The 20401-nt window shown below is 44.6% G+C and overlaps 1 protein-coding gene across 1 annotated transcript in view; it reads right to left on the reverse strand.

The window, feature by feature from the left end:
• Window positions 1-20401, reverse strand: part of LOC122932841 (Down syndrome cell adhesion molecule homolog) — a 406234-nt gene that overhangs the window by 322631 nt on the left and 63202 nt on the right. The window contains 2 exon segments of the mRNA XM_044287480.1: window positions 10798-10935; window positions 13876-14193. Of these exon segments, the coding sequence (XP_044143415.1) occupies window positions 10798-10935; window positions 13876-14193 (456 nt within the window).

The raw sequence follows: 20401 nt of genomic DNA on the forward strand, positions 1-20401 counted from the left end.
TCCACTTTGAAGTTCTCGATTCTCTTAGTATATAGCTCCTCCTCTCTGCTTCAGTCACAGCTGAAGGAGATCACTACAGCTGTCGCTTAGAGCAGAGAGGAGGGGCGCTGAAAAAGCTCCATGCAGAGAGCAATTCACAGTGACGCTCCGCCTCCAGTGCGCTTAAGGAACACAATCAGACAGACAGAGTAAAACTTTATATTCATACTACTCCTGAGAGAGCGAGAGAGAGAAATTCCAGAACCCCCACTGGACTGAGTTCAGCAAAGGAATAACTTACAGAAAGTTAAGCAGACAAATTGGAGGGTGTGAGGGATCAGACTGTGGAGGTGACGCTCACGTTTTCGCTACTGGACTCAACAGCTGGAGCCGGGTTTATCCCCTTCCAGACCTCCACTGTATATGTACGGCAGAAGTCAGATTGGTGATAATTCAAAAGGAAGGTGTCGCGCTGCCTCACTTGGCTGTGATTCAAAGGGCTTGATCAGGATAGGATACGACAGCTTTTAGGTGATGCCAAACAATGAGGTTCCACAGGAGGATAATCTTGGTCACAAGACCACCCCTCTGTAGATATAAAGGTGCAGGCACATAGTGAAGGTCCACCAATGTTTCCAATGGTAATAGCTTTTATTATACTCACAAAGGTATAAGATCAATAGGCATAAAACAGAATAAAATCATCCGCTCCTGATGAAGCTGGTGTGGAGAAACCTGGGTCGAGCGGTGAATGGAAAAATTAAAAAAGTGATGGCTCCGGGAAGACAGGGAGTAAAAAACGAAAACACTAAAATGGAAAATGGGGGTTAAAGGGGTTGTCCAGTTTCCGATATTGAGGACCTATCCTCAGAAAAGTTCAGCAATATCAGATCGGCGGGGCGTCTGACTACCAGCAGGAGGCCTTCACCAAGGTGTGCCCTGGGGGATCCAGGTGCTTCCCCTCTTCACTGTGCATGGCCCCAGGGGAGCCCTAGAGCGGGACCGTCACCACCGTGAGCAGCCCCATCATCTGCAACTGATATTAAGCAATACATTAATTGCAATACCACCTTTGTGGTATATTGCATTACCTGCTCCTTGTGTCATCTCCAATATGTAGGCTGAACCACAAACAGTCTGAAGGTCAGAATTCGCAAACATCTCTCAGACATTCCTCATGCCAAAACCAGAAATGTTTCTGCAGTTAGTCCCCATTATGCGGTTATCCATGAGGGCGATGTCTCAGACCTGCAGGTGCAGGGGCTAGAGCGGGTCAATCCCTCCCACTCAGGGTGGAGACCATAGGAGACTACTTTTGAATAGGGAATCCTTTTGGATTTTCTCGGTACTATGTGATCCGAAACGCGTAGACATGGACTGTATGTCGGTTTTTACTGCACTTTTTTTTAATAAAAGCTGTCACGTTTTTGGGAAGCTGGACTTTGTTTCTACTTTTGATACTTACTTCCCGCCTGGTTCCCGTCATTTTCCATGCTTCCCATGTCATTATAGCCAGGTGAGCGCAGCTACTCCTTTCTTTATCATCTGCAACTACTACTGCTCCCATCTTGCACTTCACCACCATGCTCCCTTCCCCTGTCGGGCGGCTGCTCTCGCTTTATGCCAGAGCAAAGCATCATGGGGCATTACTAAATTTTGGGTGTAATCTCATGTGGGCCCCATTTACCCATCAATACAACTCAACCTCCCGTTATAAAGACCATATATATATATATATATATATATATATATATATATAATTAAAACTAATCTGTATCTTATCATCATCATTGAGGTATTGTCTCCGGGACTTGTATTCTCTACATTTTTTTCTATGCATTTTGTGTTTTATCTGCAGAAATAACCCGGTATATAGGACTATAGTTAAAGTCACCCTGTTGCTTAGCAACCAGACATTATCAGTACCCACCAGCGTCTCACTAAATCCACTTTTCCGACCAATAAATCAGACCTCTGCATTGTGGCTTGTTGTGCCGCTGATATGTGATGCCACCTCAAGGGGTGTCAGCAATGCTATTAATTTTCTTGGAAGATACAATCGATATCTGCATCAATGACATAAAACTGCAACATTATATCAGTAACAAAACTGATACAAATGAGAATGCAGCCAAATAAAGCATTGGGATCCTGTGACATCACGGATAATCCAGACTACCCCTGCAATACAAGGCATCTATGACATCAATGAGAATGTAAGCTTTTCCTGTATTATTAGGACTCTATGATACATGATGACATCATAGAGAATACAGCTACTAAGACACAATTCTATCACTTGGAATAGAACCTAGTGACATCACTGAGAATGCAGCCTATCCTCCCACTAACAGGACCCGATGACATAACTGAGAATGCAGCCTATTCTCCTGTAGCTGGCCAGCTAGGACCTGTCCTAGGTTGCTAGTATAGCTTATATGTGTATACAGCTAGACCTGCTAATAGCCTTAACCGCTTGCCGCCACGCTAACGCCGAAAGGAGTCATCGCGGCGGCTCTCCCAGGTCACACTAACGCCAATAGGCGTCATCTCGCGAGACGCGAGATTTCCTGTGAACGCGCCCACACAGGCGCGCGCGCTCACAGGAACGGAAGGTAAGCGAGTGGATCTCCAGCCTGCCAGCGGCGATCGCTCGCTGGCAGGCTGGAGATATGATTTTTTTAACCCCTAACAGGTATATTAGACGCTGTTTTGATAACAGCGTCTAATATACCTGCAACCTGGTCCTCTGGTGGTCCCTTTTGTTTGGATCGACCACCAGAGGACACAGGTAGGTCAGTAAAGTAGCACCAAACACCACTACACTACACCCCCCCCCTGTCACTTATTAACCCTTTATGAACCACTGATCACCCCATATAGACTCCCTGATCACCCCCCTGTCATTGATCACCCCCCTGGCATTGATCACCCCCCTGTAAGGCTCCATTCAGAGGTCCGTATGATTTTTACGGATCCACGGATACATGGATCGGATCCGCAAAACGCATACGGACGTCTGAATGGAGCCTTACAGGGGGGTGATCAATGACAATGGGGTGATCACGCATATAGACTTCCTGATCACTTCCCTGTCATTATTCACCCCCCTGTGAGGCTCCATTCAGACGTCCGTATGATTTTTACGGATCCACTGATACATGGATCGGATCCGCAAAACACATGCGGACGTCTGAATGGAGCCTTACAGGGGGGTGATCAATGACAGAGGAGTGATCACCCATATAGACTCCCTGATCACCTCCGTCATTGATCACCCCCCTGTAAGGCTCCATTCAGACGTCCGTATGATTTTCACGGATACATGGATCGGATCCGCAAAACACATACGGACGTCTGAATGGAGCCTTACAGGGGGGTGATCAGGGAGTCTATATGGGATGATCACCCCCCTGTAAGGCTCCATTCAGACGTCTGTATGTGTTTTACGGATCCACGCATCTATGGATCGGATCCGCAAAACACATACGGACGTCTGAATGGAGCCTTACAGGGGGGTGATCACCCCATATACACTCCCTGATCACCCCCTGTCATTGATCACCCCCCTGTCATTGATCACACCCCTGTAAGGCTCCATTCAGACGTCTGCATGTGTTTTACGGATCCACGCATCTATGGATCGGATCCGCAAAACGCATACGGACGTCTGAATGGAGCCTTACAGGGGGGTGATCAGTGACAGGGGGGTGATCACCTCATATACACTCCCTGATCACCCCCTGTCATTGATCACCCCCCTGTCATTGATCACCCCCCTGTCATTGATCACCCCCCTGTAAGGCTCCATTCAGACGCCCATATGTGTTTTACGGATCCACGCATCCATGGATCGGATCCGCAAAACGCATACGGACGTCTGAATGGAGCCTTACAGGGGGGTGATCAATGACAGGGGGGTGATCACCCCATATACACTCCCTGATCACCCCCCTGTCATTGATCACCCCCATGTAAGGCTCCATTCAGACGTCCGTATGTGTTTTGCGGTTCCGATCCATGTATCCGTGGATCCGTAAAAAACATATAGACGTCTGAATGGAGCCTTTCAGAGGGGTGGTCAATGACAGAGGGGTGGTCAATGACAGAGGGGTGATCAGTGACAGGGGGGTGATCACCCCATATACACTCCCTGATCACCCCCTGTCATTGATCGCCCCCCTGTCATTGATCACCCCCTGTAAGGCTCCATTCAGAATTTTTTTTGGCCCAAGTTAGCGGAAATATTTTTTATTTTATTTTTTCTTACAAAGTCTCATATTCCACTAACTTGTGTCAAAAAATAAAATCTCACATGAACTCACCATACCCCTCACGGAATCCAAATGCGTAACATTTTTTAGACATTTATATTCCAGACTTCTTCTCACGCTTTAGGGCCCCTAAAAAGCCAGGGCAGTATAAATACCCCACATGTGACCCCATTTCGGAAAGAAGACACCCCAAGGTATTCCGTGAGGGGTATATTGAGTCCATGAAAGATTTACATTTTTGTCCCAAGTTAGCGGAAAGGGAGACTTTGTGAGAAAAAAAAAAAATAAAAAATTTCCGCTAACTTGTGCCCAAAAAAAAAATTCTATGAACTCGCCATGCCCCTCATTGAATACCTTGGGGTGTCTTCTTTCCAAAATGGGGTCACATGTGGGGTATTTATACTGCCCTGGCATTTTAGGGGCCCGAAACCGTGAGAAGAAGTCTGGGATCCAAATGTCTAAAAATGCCCCCCTAAAAGGAATTTGGGCCCCTTTGCGCATCTAGGCTGCAAAAAAGTGTCACACATCTGGTATCGCCGTACTCAGGAGAAGTTGGGGAATGTGTTTTGGGGTGTCATTTTACATATACCCATGCTGGGTGAGAGAAATATCTCTGCAAAAGACAACTTTTCCCATTTTTTTTTATACAAAGTTGGCATTTGACCAAGATATTTATCTCACCCAGCATGGGTATATGTAAAATGACACCCCAAAACACATTGCCCAACTTCTCCTGAGTACGGCGATACCAGATGTGTGACACTTTTTTGCCGCCTAGGTGGGCAAAGGGGCACACATTCCAAAGAGCACCTTTAGGATTTCACCGGCCATTTTTTACAGATTTTGATTTCAAACTACTTCGCACACATTAGGGCCCCTAAATTGCCAGGGCAGTATAACCACCCCACAAGTGACCCCATTTTGGAAAGAAGACACCCCAAGGTATTCCGTGAGGGGCATGGCGAGTTCCTAGAATTTTTTATTTTTTGTCACAAGTTAGCGGAAAATTATGATTTTTATTTTTTATTTTTTTTTCTTACAAAGTCTCATATTCCACTAACTTGTGACAAAAAATAAAAAATTCCAGGAACTCGCCATGCCCCTCACGGAATACCTTGGGGTGTCTTCTTTCCAAAATGGGGTCACTTGTGGGGTAGTTATACTGCCCTGGCAATTTAGGGGCCCTAATGTGTGCGAAGTAGTTTGAAATCAAAATCTGTAAAAAATGGCCGGTGAAATCCTAAAGGTGCTCTTTGGAATGTGTGCCCCTTTGCCCACCTAGGCTGCAAAAAAGTGTCACACATCTGGTATCGCCGTACTCAGGAGAAGTTGGGCAATGTGTTTTGGGGTGTCATTTTACATATACCCATGCTGGGTGATATAAATATCTTGGTCAAATGCCAACTTTGTATAAAAAAAATGGGAAAAGTTGTCTTTTGCCAAGATATTTCTCTCACCCAGCATGGGTATATGTAAAATGACACCCCAAAACACATTCCCGAACTTCTCCCGAGTACGGCGATACCAGATGTGTGTCACTTTTTTGCCGCCTAGGTGGGCAAAGGGGCACACATTCCAAAGAGCACCTTTCGGATTTCACAGGCCATTTTTTACACATTTTGATTTCAAACTACTAACCACACATTAGGGCCCCTAGAATGCCAGGGCAGTATAACTACGCCACAAGTGACCCCATTTTGGAAAGAAGACACCCCAAGGTATTTCGTGATGGGCATAGTGAGTTCATGGAAGTTTTTATTTTTTGTCACAAGTTAGTGGAATATGAGACTTTGTAAGAAAAAAATAAATAAATAAATAAATCATCATTTTCCGCTAACTTGTGACAAAAAATAAAAAGTTCTATGAACTCACTATGCCCATCAGCGAATACCTTAGGGTGTCTACTTTCCGAAATGGGGTCATTTGTGGGGTGTTTGTACTGTCTGGGCATTGTAGAACCTCAGGAAACATGACAGGTGCTCAGAAAGTCAGAGCTGCTTCAAAAAGCGGAAATTCACATTTTTGTACCATAGTTTGTAAACGCTATAACTTTTACCCAAACCATTTTTTTTTTACCCAAACATTTTTTTTTTATCAAAGACATGTAGAACAATAAATTTAGCGAAAAATTTATATATGGATGTCGTTTTTTTTGCAAAATTTTACAACTGAAAGTGAAAAATGTCATTTTTTTGCAAAAAAATCGTTAAATTTCGATTAATAACAAAAAAAGTAAAAATGTCAGCAGCAATGAAATACCACCAAATGAAAGCTCTATTAGTGAGAAGAAAAGGAGGTAAAATTAATTTGAGTGGTAAGTTGCATGACCGAGCAATAAACCGCTAAAGTTGTGGAGTGCCGATTTGTAAAAAAGGGCCTGGTCACTAGGGGGGTATAAACCTGTGGTCCTTAAGTGGTTAATACAGTTCCTATGTTTATGTGTTAGAGACAAAAGCAGAGTTATTTACTGTGACATCATGTTTTGGATGTCATATAACTGTTATATTTTGTGTTCACAGAAGCAGAAAAAGAGAATATACCTTTAAGATTCATTTTGTAATGTAAGGTAAGCTCAGTGACACAGCAGAAACAACAGAAAGCATAGTGTTAATCTGTTGTTGCTGGGCAGAAGTCTAAACCAATCACAGTCAGCTTCTCATACAGCAAGAGTTTTCAACAATCACAGCCAGCCTGTCTGGAAATTCCCCCAGCTCCTGCTGCTAGAATCATTATTCACCAGAGACAGGAGCTGAAGAGACATTCACTCCACTGAGAGCTGAGTTGTATGGGAACAAGAGGCCAATATAGGTATTTAAAACAGTTATATAATGTTCATATTGTTAGTATTGTGTTTAGAACTGTATACTGAACTAGATATATATGTGTTTACTTACAGTTCCACCAATTACAACCATACCAGATCATACTCAACCAATCTGCAAATAGTCACTGCTAACTGCATACTGCAAGTGAACTATTAGTTAGACCTCAGATATACAGTGCTGCCCATAATTACTAGTTACTTTTATTTAACCAGCAAGTAATTTTTTGACGGGAAATGACATAGGTGTCTCCCAAAAGATAATACGACTATGTACAAGAGGCATTATTGTGGAAAAAAACCCAACATTTCTCAGCTTTTATTTACATTTGAGCAAAAAGTGTCCGGTCCAAAATTATTCATACCCTTCACAAACTGTCACAGTCTGTGGGAAAATCTAAATTTCTATACCATTCCACATAGTCCAAGCTTTTCTAAAGCATCCTAATTACCCTGATTAATAGGGGACAGATGTTTTAATCAACTCAACAGGTGAAAAACAGCAGCTCTCTGCAGTTGGTTTCTGGACAGTCATGGCTAAAACAAAGGAGCTCAGTGAGGACCTGCGGCTGCGCATTGTGGCTGCTCACAAGTCAGGAAAGGGCTACAAGGCCATTTCTAAATGTTTTCAAGTTCCAGTGGCTACAGTGCAAAGTATTATAAAAAATACAAGATGTTCCGCACTGTGGAAAATCTCAGAGTACGTGGTCGGAAGCCAAAAGTGACACCTGTGCTGGCCAGGAGGATAGTTAGAGAGGTGAAAAAGAATCCAAGGATCACCACCAAGGCTATCCTGGTGAACCTGGGGTCTGCTGGTGGCAACGTCTCAAGGTCTGCTGGGTTCCACGGATGCAGACAAAGGAGGACGCCACTTCTCCAGATAAGGCACACAAAGGCTCGCTTGGCCTTTGCAAAAGCTCATCTGGACAAAGAAGAAGACTTCTGGTCTTCTGTGTTATGGTCAGATGAAACAAAAATTTTATTGTTTGATCACAATGATGTTTCCTTCATTTGGCGTAAAAAAGGAGAAGCCTTCAACCCAAAGAACACCATCCCCACTGTCAAACATGGTGGTGGAAACCTAATGCTTTGGGGGTGTTTTTCAGCCAATGGACCAGGGAACCTAATCACAGTAAACGGCACCATGAAAAAAGAGCAATACATGAGGATTCTCACCGACAACATCAGGCAGTCTGCAGAGAAACTTGGCCTTGGGCACCAGTGGACATTTCAGCATGACAATGACCCAAAACACACAGCAAAAGTGGTGAAGAAATGGTTAGCAGACAACAACATTAACGTTTTGGAGAGGCCCAGTCAGAGTCCAGACTTGAATCCAATTGAGAATCTGTGGAGGGAGCTAAAGATCAGGGTGATGGCAAGAAGACCCTCCAACCTGAAAGATTTGGAGCTCATTGCTAAAGATGAATGGGCAAAAATACCTGTGGAGACCTGCAAAAAGCTGGTCTGCAATTATAGGAAGCGTTTGATTGCTGTAATAGCCAATAAAGGCTTTTCTATTGATTATTGAGAAGGGTATGAATAATTTTGAACTGGACACTTTTTCTCAAATGTAAATAAAAGCTGAGAAATGTTTTTTTTTTCCCCACAATAATGCCTCTTGTACATCGTCTTATTATCTTTTGGGAGACTCCTATGTCATTTCCCGTCAAAAGATTACTTGCTGGTTGAATAAAAGTAACTTTAAGTCAAAATTTGCCAGGGGTATGAATAATTATGGGCAGCACTGTACCCCTCAGAGAGATCATAAAGTGCTTAAATAACTTAAGTGAGAGTACAGATTCTCAAGAGAGAAATATATCCACCATTTTATGTTGAATGACAAGATTGAACAGTTGAACCACCATTTTATGCATACCGCCATTTTGTGATATCTTTTCAACACGTGTTATGTACATGGACTATCTGCTACAGAGGCGGCAGTGTTATATATGAAGAAAAGTTGAAGTTAATAAAGAAGTTATTTCAAGCATTTGGTCTGCTCTTTAAACCTACTGTTTCCATAGAACGGCGCTAGAGGAATTACAGAGTAATAGACAGTCTGGTTAGACTAAAAGTCAGAGATACCAAAATTCTTCTAATGCCACAGCACAAAAGGCACTTCATAGTGCTTTTTGCACCTGCCACACCTCACACAAATAGGACCTTATGACATGACTGAGAATGCAGCCTATACTCCAACTAATAGGACCTGATGACATCACTGAAAATGCAGCCTATCCTCCCAATAATAGGACCTGAAGACATCACTGAGAATACAGCCTATTCCTGCTCTACTAGGGCCTGATGACATCACTAAGAACCCATCATATTCCTTTTCTACTAGGACCTGATGACATAATTGAGAAACCAGCCTATCCCTGCACCACAAAAACTGATGACATCACTGATAACACAGCTTATCCCTACACTACTAGGGCCTAATGACATCATAGGGAATCTATCCTTTCCATACTCTACTAGGACCCGATGACCTAACAGATAAAACAGCCTATCCCTTGCACTACTAGGTCCTGATGACATCACTAAGAATCCATCCTACCCCTGCTGTACTAGGATCTGATGACTGATGAAGCAGTCTATACCTCTACTAGTAGGACCTGATGACATCACTGACAGTAACGCCTGTCCCTGCACTACTAGAACTTGGAGATATCACTGAGAGTGCAGCCCATCCCTATGTTACTAGGACTGATAATGCAGCCTATCCCTTAGTATGCCCCTGCAACCATTAATGTGATTGTATTTTATGCACAGTATGTCTCATTGGCTGTGCACAGAGAGAACAGGGGGTCCCTAGTTAATATTGCTAGGCACCCCTTCCTCTGCAGGAAGTGAGGTCCGTCTGAGGTAGACAGTGAGTGTGCAATCAGCAAGGACGGAGCAGAACTGTACAGGGAATCCTTTTACTCTGTCGATTACAAAAAGCAGCCGAGTGCCAGCAAATGTGTCAGCCCTTCAGGGAGAGTGTAGCGGTTCTACACAGAGGAGTGCAAAGCATTCTGTCAGAGAAGGTAAATGCCTGCTCCCTGGCTACAGACTTCCATGCATCTGGTGAGACCTAATAAGCTTCAAGTTCCCCGTCATGCTAAAAACTGTCTGATCACTTTTTTAGAGACTGAGAGGGACAATTTGTACCCTTTACTCGAGCAGGTTATAAGAAGGGGACATAACCCACTGTGTCCTATACATACTGTAGTCTTGGGAAATTGTACATGGTGACTGTAAAGACTGTCCTTTGCATACTGTATTAAGTGCCCGTGTGAACCATCTGCGAAACCATCTGCCTTAGTAATGGACAGCAAACTGGTTGCACAAAAATCCTGCCTCCTTACTGTACCAAGCTGTCATCTGCATCACCAACCATGTAAGGTCACCTTAAGCTGCCTGTAGTGCCAGTAGCGGTCCGCGGTACAATATATACGCAGCCTCTGAAATACATCGTAGTATTGCAAGGTCTGTTCTTTCGCATAGTGAGAAATGAACGAGCTCAGCACAAACAGCACAATATAGACATGTGCGGAAAGTGTAGTAACCCGCAGAGACAAAACCTAATTAGAGGGATGCTGAAGGTATTAATCAGTGAAGCAACATCTCAGCAGCATGGCTGATGTCCACCGCATCAACAAACACAGCCAAAGACTCATAGGCAAACCCAGTAAATACACCTAAAATTAACAGAAGATATAAAGAATCACCTACCTGAGACAAGTGAGACTGTGTCCTTCTCCCACGAGACGTAGGCCTCCACCGGGGAGGAAATAATGCACTTGAAAACTGCTGCACCGCCTCTCATGGCTTTCTGGTCCTCCACTCGGACCGTATAGGCTTCCCGTAAAACTAAACCCAAAATCAAAAAGTTAGAAAATTGGGTTTTTCTTTTAAAATTAATAGGGTTTCCAATAACAAAAATACATAAAAAATGTACTGACATTTTATGTATGCAGCTCCTACGCAGATCTATGCGTCTCTATGCTTACAAACTGCTAACAGTCCTTGAGTAGTCTGCAGTCATTTGTTTCTCTGTTCAAAAGGACAAACCCTTTAAGTTACACTGAACTTGCTGTTACCTGCAACAGTCGTACCCAATCAATAAGGACTCGCACATGTGTACTGCTGTGGAAGGTTGTAAAATAGTCGGAAGGGGATTTTCCCATCTTAGATATTTATGGAACATCAGAGCTGAGAGGAACAAATGAGGGTGGGTTCACATCTGCGTTCTGGATTCAGTTATGGATTTCCGTTGGTTATAACGGAAAATAACGGAATCCATAAGACGGAAGGACGGATCCCTTCTTCTGCCCATAGACGTCTTATGACTGAATGCAAAACAGAAGCCTTTAAAAAGGCATTCCGTTTTGCTTTCCGTCTTAATAGAAGTCTATGGGGAATCATAAAGGATCCGTCTGGTTTCCGTTATGCAGAACGGAGAAAAATGTCCTGTCGACAGGACTTGGTTTTCCGTCTTGCATAACGGGACCCAGAAGGATCCGTTATGATTCCCATAGACTTCTATTAAGACGGATCAAAACGGAATGCCTCTAAAGGCTTCCGTTTTGACTTCAGTCTTATGGATTCCATGATAACATAATTATAACGGAAAGCCATAACGGAATCCAGAACGCAGATGTGAACCCACCCTTAAAGGGGTTTTCTGAGGCGCATAAAAAATAAATAAATAAAAAAGAACAAAGAAAATGTCAAAAATAAGGATACTTTCACACTAGTGTTTTTCTTTTCCGGCATTGAGTTCCGTCACAGGAGCTCTATACCGGAAAAGAACTGATCAGGCATATCCCCATGCATTCTGAATGGAGAGAAATTCGTTCAGTTTGCATCAGGATGTCTTCAGTTCAGTAGTTTTAACTGATCAGGAAAAAGATAAAACCGTTACGGTTTTATCTCCGGCGAAAAAAACTGAAGACATGCCTGAATGCCGGATCCGGCATTTTTTCCCATAGGAATGTATTAGTGCCGGATCTGGCATTCAAAATACCGGAATGCCGGATCAGTCCTTCCGGCCTGCGCATGCGCAGACCGGTAAAAATGTGAAAAGAAATATACAAGACGGATCCGTCTGTCCGCATGACAAGCGGAGAGACGGATCCGTCCTTGCAATGCATTTGTGAGACGGATCCGTATCCGGATCCGTCTCACAAATGCTTTCAGTCAGCGGCAGATCGGCGGATCCGGCGGGCAGTTCTGACGATGGAACTGCCCGCCGGATCACACTGCCGCAAGTGTGAAAGTACCCTAAAAAGAAGCATTACTCACCTCCACTGATCTCCCAAACTGTGCAGTTCCTGGATTTTCTGGCGTTTTATACCAGGGCAGGAAGTGAAGCAGCAGTGGAATGGCAGTGGCAGGAGATTCATAGAAGTAATTAATCATTCTTTTTTGTAATTTAATATTTCCTACCACTTTTTTTTAATTATCCACAGAAAACCACAGAATCAGCCACAAATGAATGATAATAATAATAAAAAATTATTTATGCGATGCTATAAAATTATATTAAAAAAAAAATGCTTAGCCTATTAGATCACCTACCACTTCAGCACCGCTTCTCTGGTCCGCCCTGCCGGTTCTTTGCTGTGCTGCAGGACTAGCATCAAGTCAACACATGTAATCTCTGCTGCTGAAGCCACTGACTGGCTGCAGCAGTTACATGTATTGGCTTGACTTCAGTCCAACAGCACAGTAAACATAGATCGGCTTCCAAATCAAGAGCAGTGGTGGTGCAGCAGCAGCAGGGAATTTTCCAATTAATGCTTTTTTCTATTTTAAGGCTTTCCCCCCACTGGCAGTTTTTTGGTTGATTCTGAACAACCCCATTAAAAGGAATCTATCACCAGTAAATTCACTTCTAACGCAGACACAATGCAGGTGAGCAATTAAGTGCACTGAGGGCGGGCTAAAGCCACTCTGTGCACACTTGCTCCTACTGCTTCTTTTGCCAGTTCCTTACTCTCTTTGTTGATTGGCAGGGCCAAGTTCCTTCACAGTTATCTTGCCTGGCCTTGCCAATCAAGAAGGAGAGCGAGGGGTTGGCAGAGGAAGCGAGAGGAGCAAGGGTGCACAGAGTGACTAGGGCCCATCCTCGGTGCACCGAACTTCTGATTTGCATGTGAAATAAAATAACTTTTTGTAGCCATTAGAGCTGACACAATAGATTGACACTTCCTGGTTTTCTGCAGCTTTGCTGTATAGACTGGGCAAGAATGAGCAGAGTCATCTCATTATTATTAGAGGTTGGACAAGTTAATAATAGCTCTATTGTACTGCGGTAGGCGTAGATAAGACAGGAGAGTAACTCTGTACGCACAAATCCCCATCAACCCTTGGCAGAAGCCGCACTCCTTGAGACTGACGTTTGTCAATTGACTGCCATTCATGCTCACCCAGCTGCACTGTCTATACCAGGGATGGCCAACCTGCGGCTCTCCAGATGTTGTAAAACTACAACTCCCAACATGCCCTGCTGTAGGCTGATAGCTGTAGGCAGGGTGGGCATGCTGTGAATTGTAGTTTTGCAACAGCTGGAGAGCCGCAGGTTGGCCATCCCTGGTCTATATATAAAATCGATAACACAGGACAGAAGTGCAAGTCTCCAATATGACCGCCCCCAAGGAACTTTCTAAAATCAAAAATACCTAAAATACATATTTTAAAAAAATTCTATACAGACTGAAAATTACAGTCAAATTCCAAACATATGATATGATATCTGTAAAAAATAAAAATTGGATGTTTTTATTATTATTTTTTTTTTCTACTCACCGGCCTTAATGTGGACATCCTGACTCCTGATTTTCCCTGAAGGGTTTTCAGCTGTGCAATAATAAGTATTATCGTGGATTAAGTTATTAAAGCTTGAAGGTGGGAAGGGGAAAATTTGGAGAGTGCCATTAAGGTGGACGTGGCGGATCCCAGGGACATCGTAGATCTCCTCGCCCGTTGCTAGGTACCATCTGAGCGTCACACGGGGGACTCCTTCTGCAGGGCAGGGTACCAAGGCCCCCGTGGTGCTAGCAAATACTACCTCTTGCAGAGATGCATTGATAAAATATAAGCTGGAGTGTAGATCTTCACTAGAAACTGTAAGAGAAGAAGAAAAAATATATATATAATTATTACAGGATTACTTCCTCCGCAACTCAAAAAAATCCCAATAAACAGAAATACTGTGTTATGTCTGGTGAAAGGCCTGAAGGGGTGGGGCATGACACAGGTTTAAAGAATACAGTTTTTTCTTTTGACATTTTTAGCTCATTTTGAAGTCATTTGATGGGTGACAACATTTAACTCAACTTTGTCACAATTACGTAAGACTCAAAACACACTAATGAAGAGATACTGCAGCTGCATCCCCCTCCTCCATCTTCTACTGTATTTACAGATTTACACTAGCTGGATTCTTTGGTGCCTGAGGAGGTTTCTGGGAGACAGGAGGATGGCGAGGAAGACTTCACTATTCCTTGTTGAGATATATTACAAATTTTCATATAGTCACACGTACTAACGATATATGCAAAATTAAATGATGGTGATGGGTACACTTTAACTGGAGTCGGGGCTGAAATTGAACTCCTTTAAAAAGGTTTCCCTTTAGGCTGTGAATTCTTAATATTAAAAATAAACCGAACTATCCGATTATTTTTTAAGCTGTGACATTCTTCACCTATTCAATTCCATGTTTGCGATATTCAGACCCGATTGGACCATTTAAAGTGTATCTCCACTTTGGTGTTACTTTGACTTAATGTATAGAGAGTGGTTTAAAGCCAATTACTAATATACTTTAATTAGCAAAAATGCTCTGCTTGGCCATGTGGCTTTTTTTTTTGGGTGAAAAATCAATATGGCTTCCCTGCCCCCTCTAAATAATGACACTGTAGCCCGGCTAAGGGTACTTTCACACTAGCGTTTTTCTTTTCCGGTATTGAGTTCCGTCACAGGGGCTCTATACTGGAAAAGAACTGATCAGTTATATCCCTGTGCATTCTGAATAGAGAGTAATCCGTTCAGTTTGAATCAGGATGTCTTCAGTTCAGGTCTTTTTGACTGATCAGGCAAAAGATAAAACCACAGCATGCTACGGTTTTATCTTCGGCCAAAAATCCGGAACACTTGCCAGAATGCTCGATCCGGCAAAAAAAAAATGCCGGATCCGCTTTTCTGGATGACACCGGAAAGACTGATCCGGCATTTCAATGCATTTGTAAGGCCTCTTTCACATTTGCGTTGTCCGGATCCGTCGTGTACTCCATTTGCCGGAAGTGCCCGCCGGATCCGTAACACCGCAAGTGAACTGAAAGCATTTGAAGACGGATCAGTCTTCAAAATGCGTTTAGTGTTACTATGGCAGCCAGGACGCTATTAAAGTCCTGGTTGCCATAGTAGGAGCGGGGGAGCAGTATACTTACAGTCCGTGCGGCTCCCGGGGTGCTTCAGAGTGACGTCAGAGCGCCCCATGCGCATGGATGACATGCCATGCGATCACGTCATCCATGCGCGTGGGGCGCCCTGACGTCACTCTGCAGCGCCCCGGGAGCCGCACGGATGGTAAGTATACTGCTCCCCCGCTCCCCACTACACTTTACCATGGCAAACAGGACTTCAGCGTCCCGGCAGCCATGGTAACCATTCAGAAAAAGCTAAACGTCGGATCCGGCAATGCGCCGAAACGACGTTTAGCTTAAGGCCGGATCCGGATCTATGCCTTTCAATGGGCATTCATTCCGGATCCGGCCTTGCGGCAAGTCTTCAGGATTTTTGGCCGGAGCAAAAAGCGCAGCATGCTGCGGTATTTTCTCCGGTCAAAAAACGTTCCAGTCCGGAACTGAAGACATCCTGATGCATCCTGAACGGATTTCACTCCATTCAGAATGCATGGGGATAATCCTGATCAGGATTCTTCTGGCATAGAGCCCCGACGACGGAACTCTATGCCGGAAGAAAAGAACGCAGGTGTGAAAGAGCCCTAAGTCAGATCAGGATCCTGATCCGTCTGACAAATGCCATCAGTTGGCATACGTTTTGACGGATCCGGAAGGCAGGAACGGCTTGCCGGATCACTCTGCTGCAAGTGTGAAAGTAGCCTCACAACATTTGTATTCTGCTCATTCTCTCCTGACATGAACTGAACAAAATATGTAGTCCATGGGGGGAAATCAAGCAACCACTTTCCTCTGCTTAAAGGGGATGTCCATGATTAGAAAAAAAATTGAGTTTTTCTTCCCAAAAGAGCACAGGCCGTGTCAGGTATTACAGCTCAGCACTCTTCTCTCCATAAGAGCTGAGCTGCAATACCAGACACCACCCACGGTGGCAGTGTTTCTGGAAAAAAAAAAAACAGCCATGTTTTTTCCAATCTTGCACTGCCCCTTTAACTGGCTGATATATTACGTAGCAGAGATATTTTTACATAAGGTTACATTGATTGATCCCATCTCTAACCGAATAACCAGTATAATGTGCACTAACTGGTATTAGTTATGTGCTGACAGCAGGACATGACTTATCCGGTTAATTTTGTTTAGTGCAGGTAATAATGACTGGTCATCAATAGATATTGATCCATACCAGATGGGCTGATTTATAGCAACGCGAGTGCCCCTGGGACCCCCACCACCTTTCATCCCCCTCTGTTCACTACTCTCGGTATGCACTGTACGGCACTGATATTTGGGCACTATATGGCAGCATAATGGGCATTATAAGATTAGGATGTGGCATTTTATTATTACATTATTGTTTGGTATTTGGCAATTCATTTTCTTCCCCAAAAAAAGTTCAGGGCTTACCACACATTTTACTCAAACCCAAAAATAAGTATGTATCCAAGGATGACGAAGAACAATTTCTAGGCAGGATCTAGGTCTGATTTCTTTCTCGGTGGTAAGGGGTGGGGCTGAAAACCACATGAAACAGCACTCCCAGAGGCCAAGTCAGGTACTGCGACGCGGCCCTATTCCAGGTAAACTAAACACAGAGTCGTCCCATCGTTTTCGGCAGCAGTGCTTGGGCATCTACTGATTAACTATTGATTCTCCATGTGCCATGACTACATATAGCGGGAAACTTTTTTATGACCAAAAATGTTTAGATTTTTTATTTATTTTTTATTTCAGGATTTCACAAATAAAGAAAATTAAACTGACCTGCAAACTACTTACAGCCAGTGTGTGGTGCGGTTTTTGAAATAAAAAAGCCATGTTTCCGTAATCCTGGACAACCCCTTTAATGGGGTAGGAGTTCCTTGGGACTATGTTTGTGTTTTACAGCCATCCTCTCACAGGCATGAGGATACTGCCTGTGCAAGCGCCATTCAAATTATAGTAGTCAAGGTGCCTTAAAAGGGGTAGGTCCATGCAGATATTTAGGAGATATCCAAGGGGTTATGTCTGATAGGTGCAGGACCCGCCAATCTCAAACACAGGGACTTGTCTCATGGCCGCAGTGAATGGAGAGGTGGTAGCGCTTGCGCGGTTCTCTCTATAGAAGTTCTGAAAGAGTAAACCTTACACAGCAGTGTCTAACCTATGCATGTCCAATAGGCGCAGGTTAGAGTTGAGCTAATCGATTAATACGATTTGATTCATCTCATCAAGCAGGACTCTGCACTTGCAAAGAGGTGTCCCCAAAAGTCAAGGATGCTCCCCCACCTCTTGATTGACAGGGCCGGACATCTCGGCTGGCCCTGACAATCTTGCACCTGCGCTGGAGCTCCCAGAAAGCGGTGTAAGCCCAGAGGCTCTACTTCCACTACTGGAGCGGCGACTGCGCAAGCGCAACTACACTCCCAGGTGCTCTAGCAGCGCAAGCAAAGCCTCCGCCCTTGTGACGTTACTGGGAGCAGATGTTCGTACTGGTCAGTCAAGAGGCGGGGAGAAAATGCTTAGTTTTGGGGATACCCCTTCACAGGTGCAGAGCCCTGCTTGATGAGATGAATCGATTCACTCATCTCCCACCTCTCTCAAAAACAGGGACCTGTCTTGTGACCCCAGTGAATGGCGAGGTGGCAGCGCATGCGCAGCTCTATTTACTTTGTCCTGAAAATAAGCGAGTAAGCGCCATAGAGGTGAATGGAGAAATGAGTGTCCATATCCGAGATGTGCGCCCATTGGGGACCCTGTGTACAGCGCTGCAGATTACGTCTGCACCATAGAAGGAAGGAAAATTGGTGAAACGTGCACAGTAAATACGTTCGTGTGCATACGGCCTGGTGATAATGGAAATTAGTGAAGAGCCCTTAACAGGTTCTCACCATAAGCAGTGGATGGCACTATAAATACACAAAGACCGCCCAACGCCCCCGAACATACGTGAAGTCGGGGTCACGCTGCAAAAATCTTGAAATCTCACTTAACATGATCTTGCTGCGCGAGTCGTGTACCGAGAGTGAACCTGGGATTCTACTAATGGGTGGGACCAGGTGACGACCTCTCAGTGAACACGGCTTTTAGCATCTATGGAAATGCATTTCACATATACGTGCCGTGACTATAGCCCGGAGGAGGCATCCATGGGGAATGCGTCCTACGCTTGATTCAATATCTTGTGACAAGGACTCCGATGAAGGGCACCAGAAAATCACGCGAACGAAAGGAAGGTGGTGGTAGGTGGCTCGTGTCAGCAGTCTATAGGTTGTGCTATAGGAGAATCACCTTCAGATAGTGGACACCGACAAAGGTCAAAGAAAGATGGAAGACGTACATTACACCCGGCAGCACATCCGAGGACACCGAGCACTTGTAGGTTGTGGCTGCCATCATTGCTGGAGGCACCGGGTCCACATCAGTATTACTGCCCCATACAAGCAATTTACAGAAAGTCCCATAAGGACTTGGTAAAAGGACTCTCATCACGAGTGACCTACATACAGGGGCCCCACAAAGTCCACCCAATACTATATACAATCCAGAGTCACAAGTACTATAGGGAGCAGAAACACACACGTGCCATATACAGCTCTGGAATTGTGAGTGCAGCTCTGGAGTATAATACAGGATGTAACTCAGGATCAGTACAGGATAAGTAATGTATGTATGTACACAGTGACTGCACCAGCAGAATAGTGAGTGCAGCTCTGGAGTATAATACAGGATGTAACTCAGGATCAGTACAGGATAAGTAATGTATGTACACAGTGACTGCACCAGCAGAATAGTGAGTGCAGCTCTGGAGTATAATACAGGATGTAACTCAGGATCAGTACAGGATAAGTAATGTATGTACACAGTGACTGCACCAGCAGAATAGTGACTGCAGCTCTGGAGTATAATACAGGATGTAACTCACGATCAGTACAGGATAAGTAATGTAACGCATGTACAAGTACACCAGCAGAATAGTGAGTGCACCTGCGCCTTGTCATAGATTAGGTGCATCATCCAGCAGCGCTAGGGGTATCAAAGATGGAAAACACTGGTCCTGGATAAGGGCTCTTTCACACCTGCGTTCTTGTCTTCCGGCATAGAGTTCCGTCGTCGGGGCTCTATGCCGGAAGAATCCTGATCAGTTTTATCCTAATGCATTCTGAATGGAGAGAAATCCGTTCAGGATGCATCAGGATGTCTTCAGTTCCGGACCAGAACGTTTTTTGGCCGGAGAAAATACCGCAGCATGCTGCGCTTTTTGCTCCGGCCAAAAATCCTGAACACTTGCCGCAAGGCCGGATCCGGAATTAATGCCCATTGAAAGGCATTAATCCGGATCCGGCCTTAAGCTAAACGCCGTTTCGGTGCATTGCCGGATCCGACGTTTAGCTTTTTCTGAATGGTTACCATGGCTGCCGGGACGCTAAAGTCCTGGCAGCCATGGTAAAGTGTAGTGGGGAGCAGTATAATTACCGTCCGTGCGGCTCCCGGGGCGCTTCAGAGTGACGTCAGGGCGCCCCACGCGCATGGATCACGTGGTCACATGGAACACGTCATCCATGCGCATGGGGCGCTCTGACGTCATTCTGGAGCGCCCCGGGAGCCGCACGGACGGTAAGTATACCGCTCCCCCGCTCCCCACTACTACTATGGCAACCAGGACTTCAATAGCGTCCTGGCTGCCATAGTAACACTGAACGCATTTTTAAGACGGATCCGTCTTCAAATGCTTTCAGTTCACTTGCGTTTTTCCGGATCCGGCGTGTAATTCCGGCAAATGGAGTACATGACGGATCCGGACAACGCAAGTGTGAAAGAGCGCTAACTGACCCTCGATGACTCCAGCAGTAGAATGGCGAATACAGCTCTGGAGCATAATACAGGCTGTAACAGGCCTCCCCTCTGTCCTTGATTTAACTTCATTA

The sequence above is a fragment of the Bufo gargarizans genome, chromosome 3 (genome assembly GCF_014858855.1).
Source record: "Bufo gargarizans isolate SCDJY-AF-19 chromosome 3, ASM1485885v1, whole genome shotgun sequence".
In the NCBI taxonomy this organism is placed as follows: domain Eukaryota; kingdom Metazoa; phylum Chordata; class Amphibia; order Anura; family Bufonidae; genus Bufo; species Bufo gargarizans.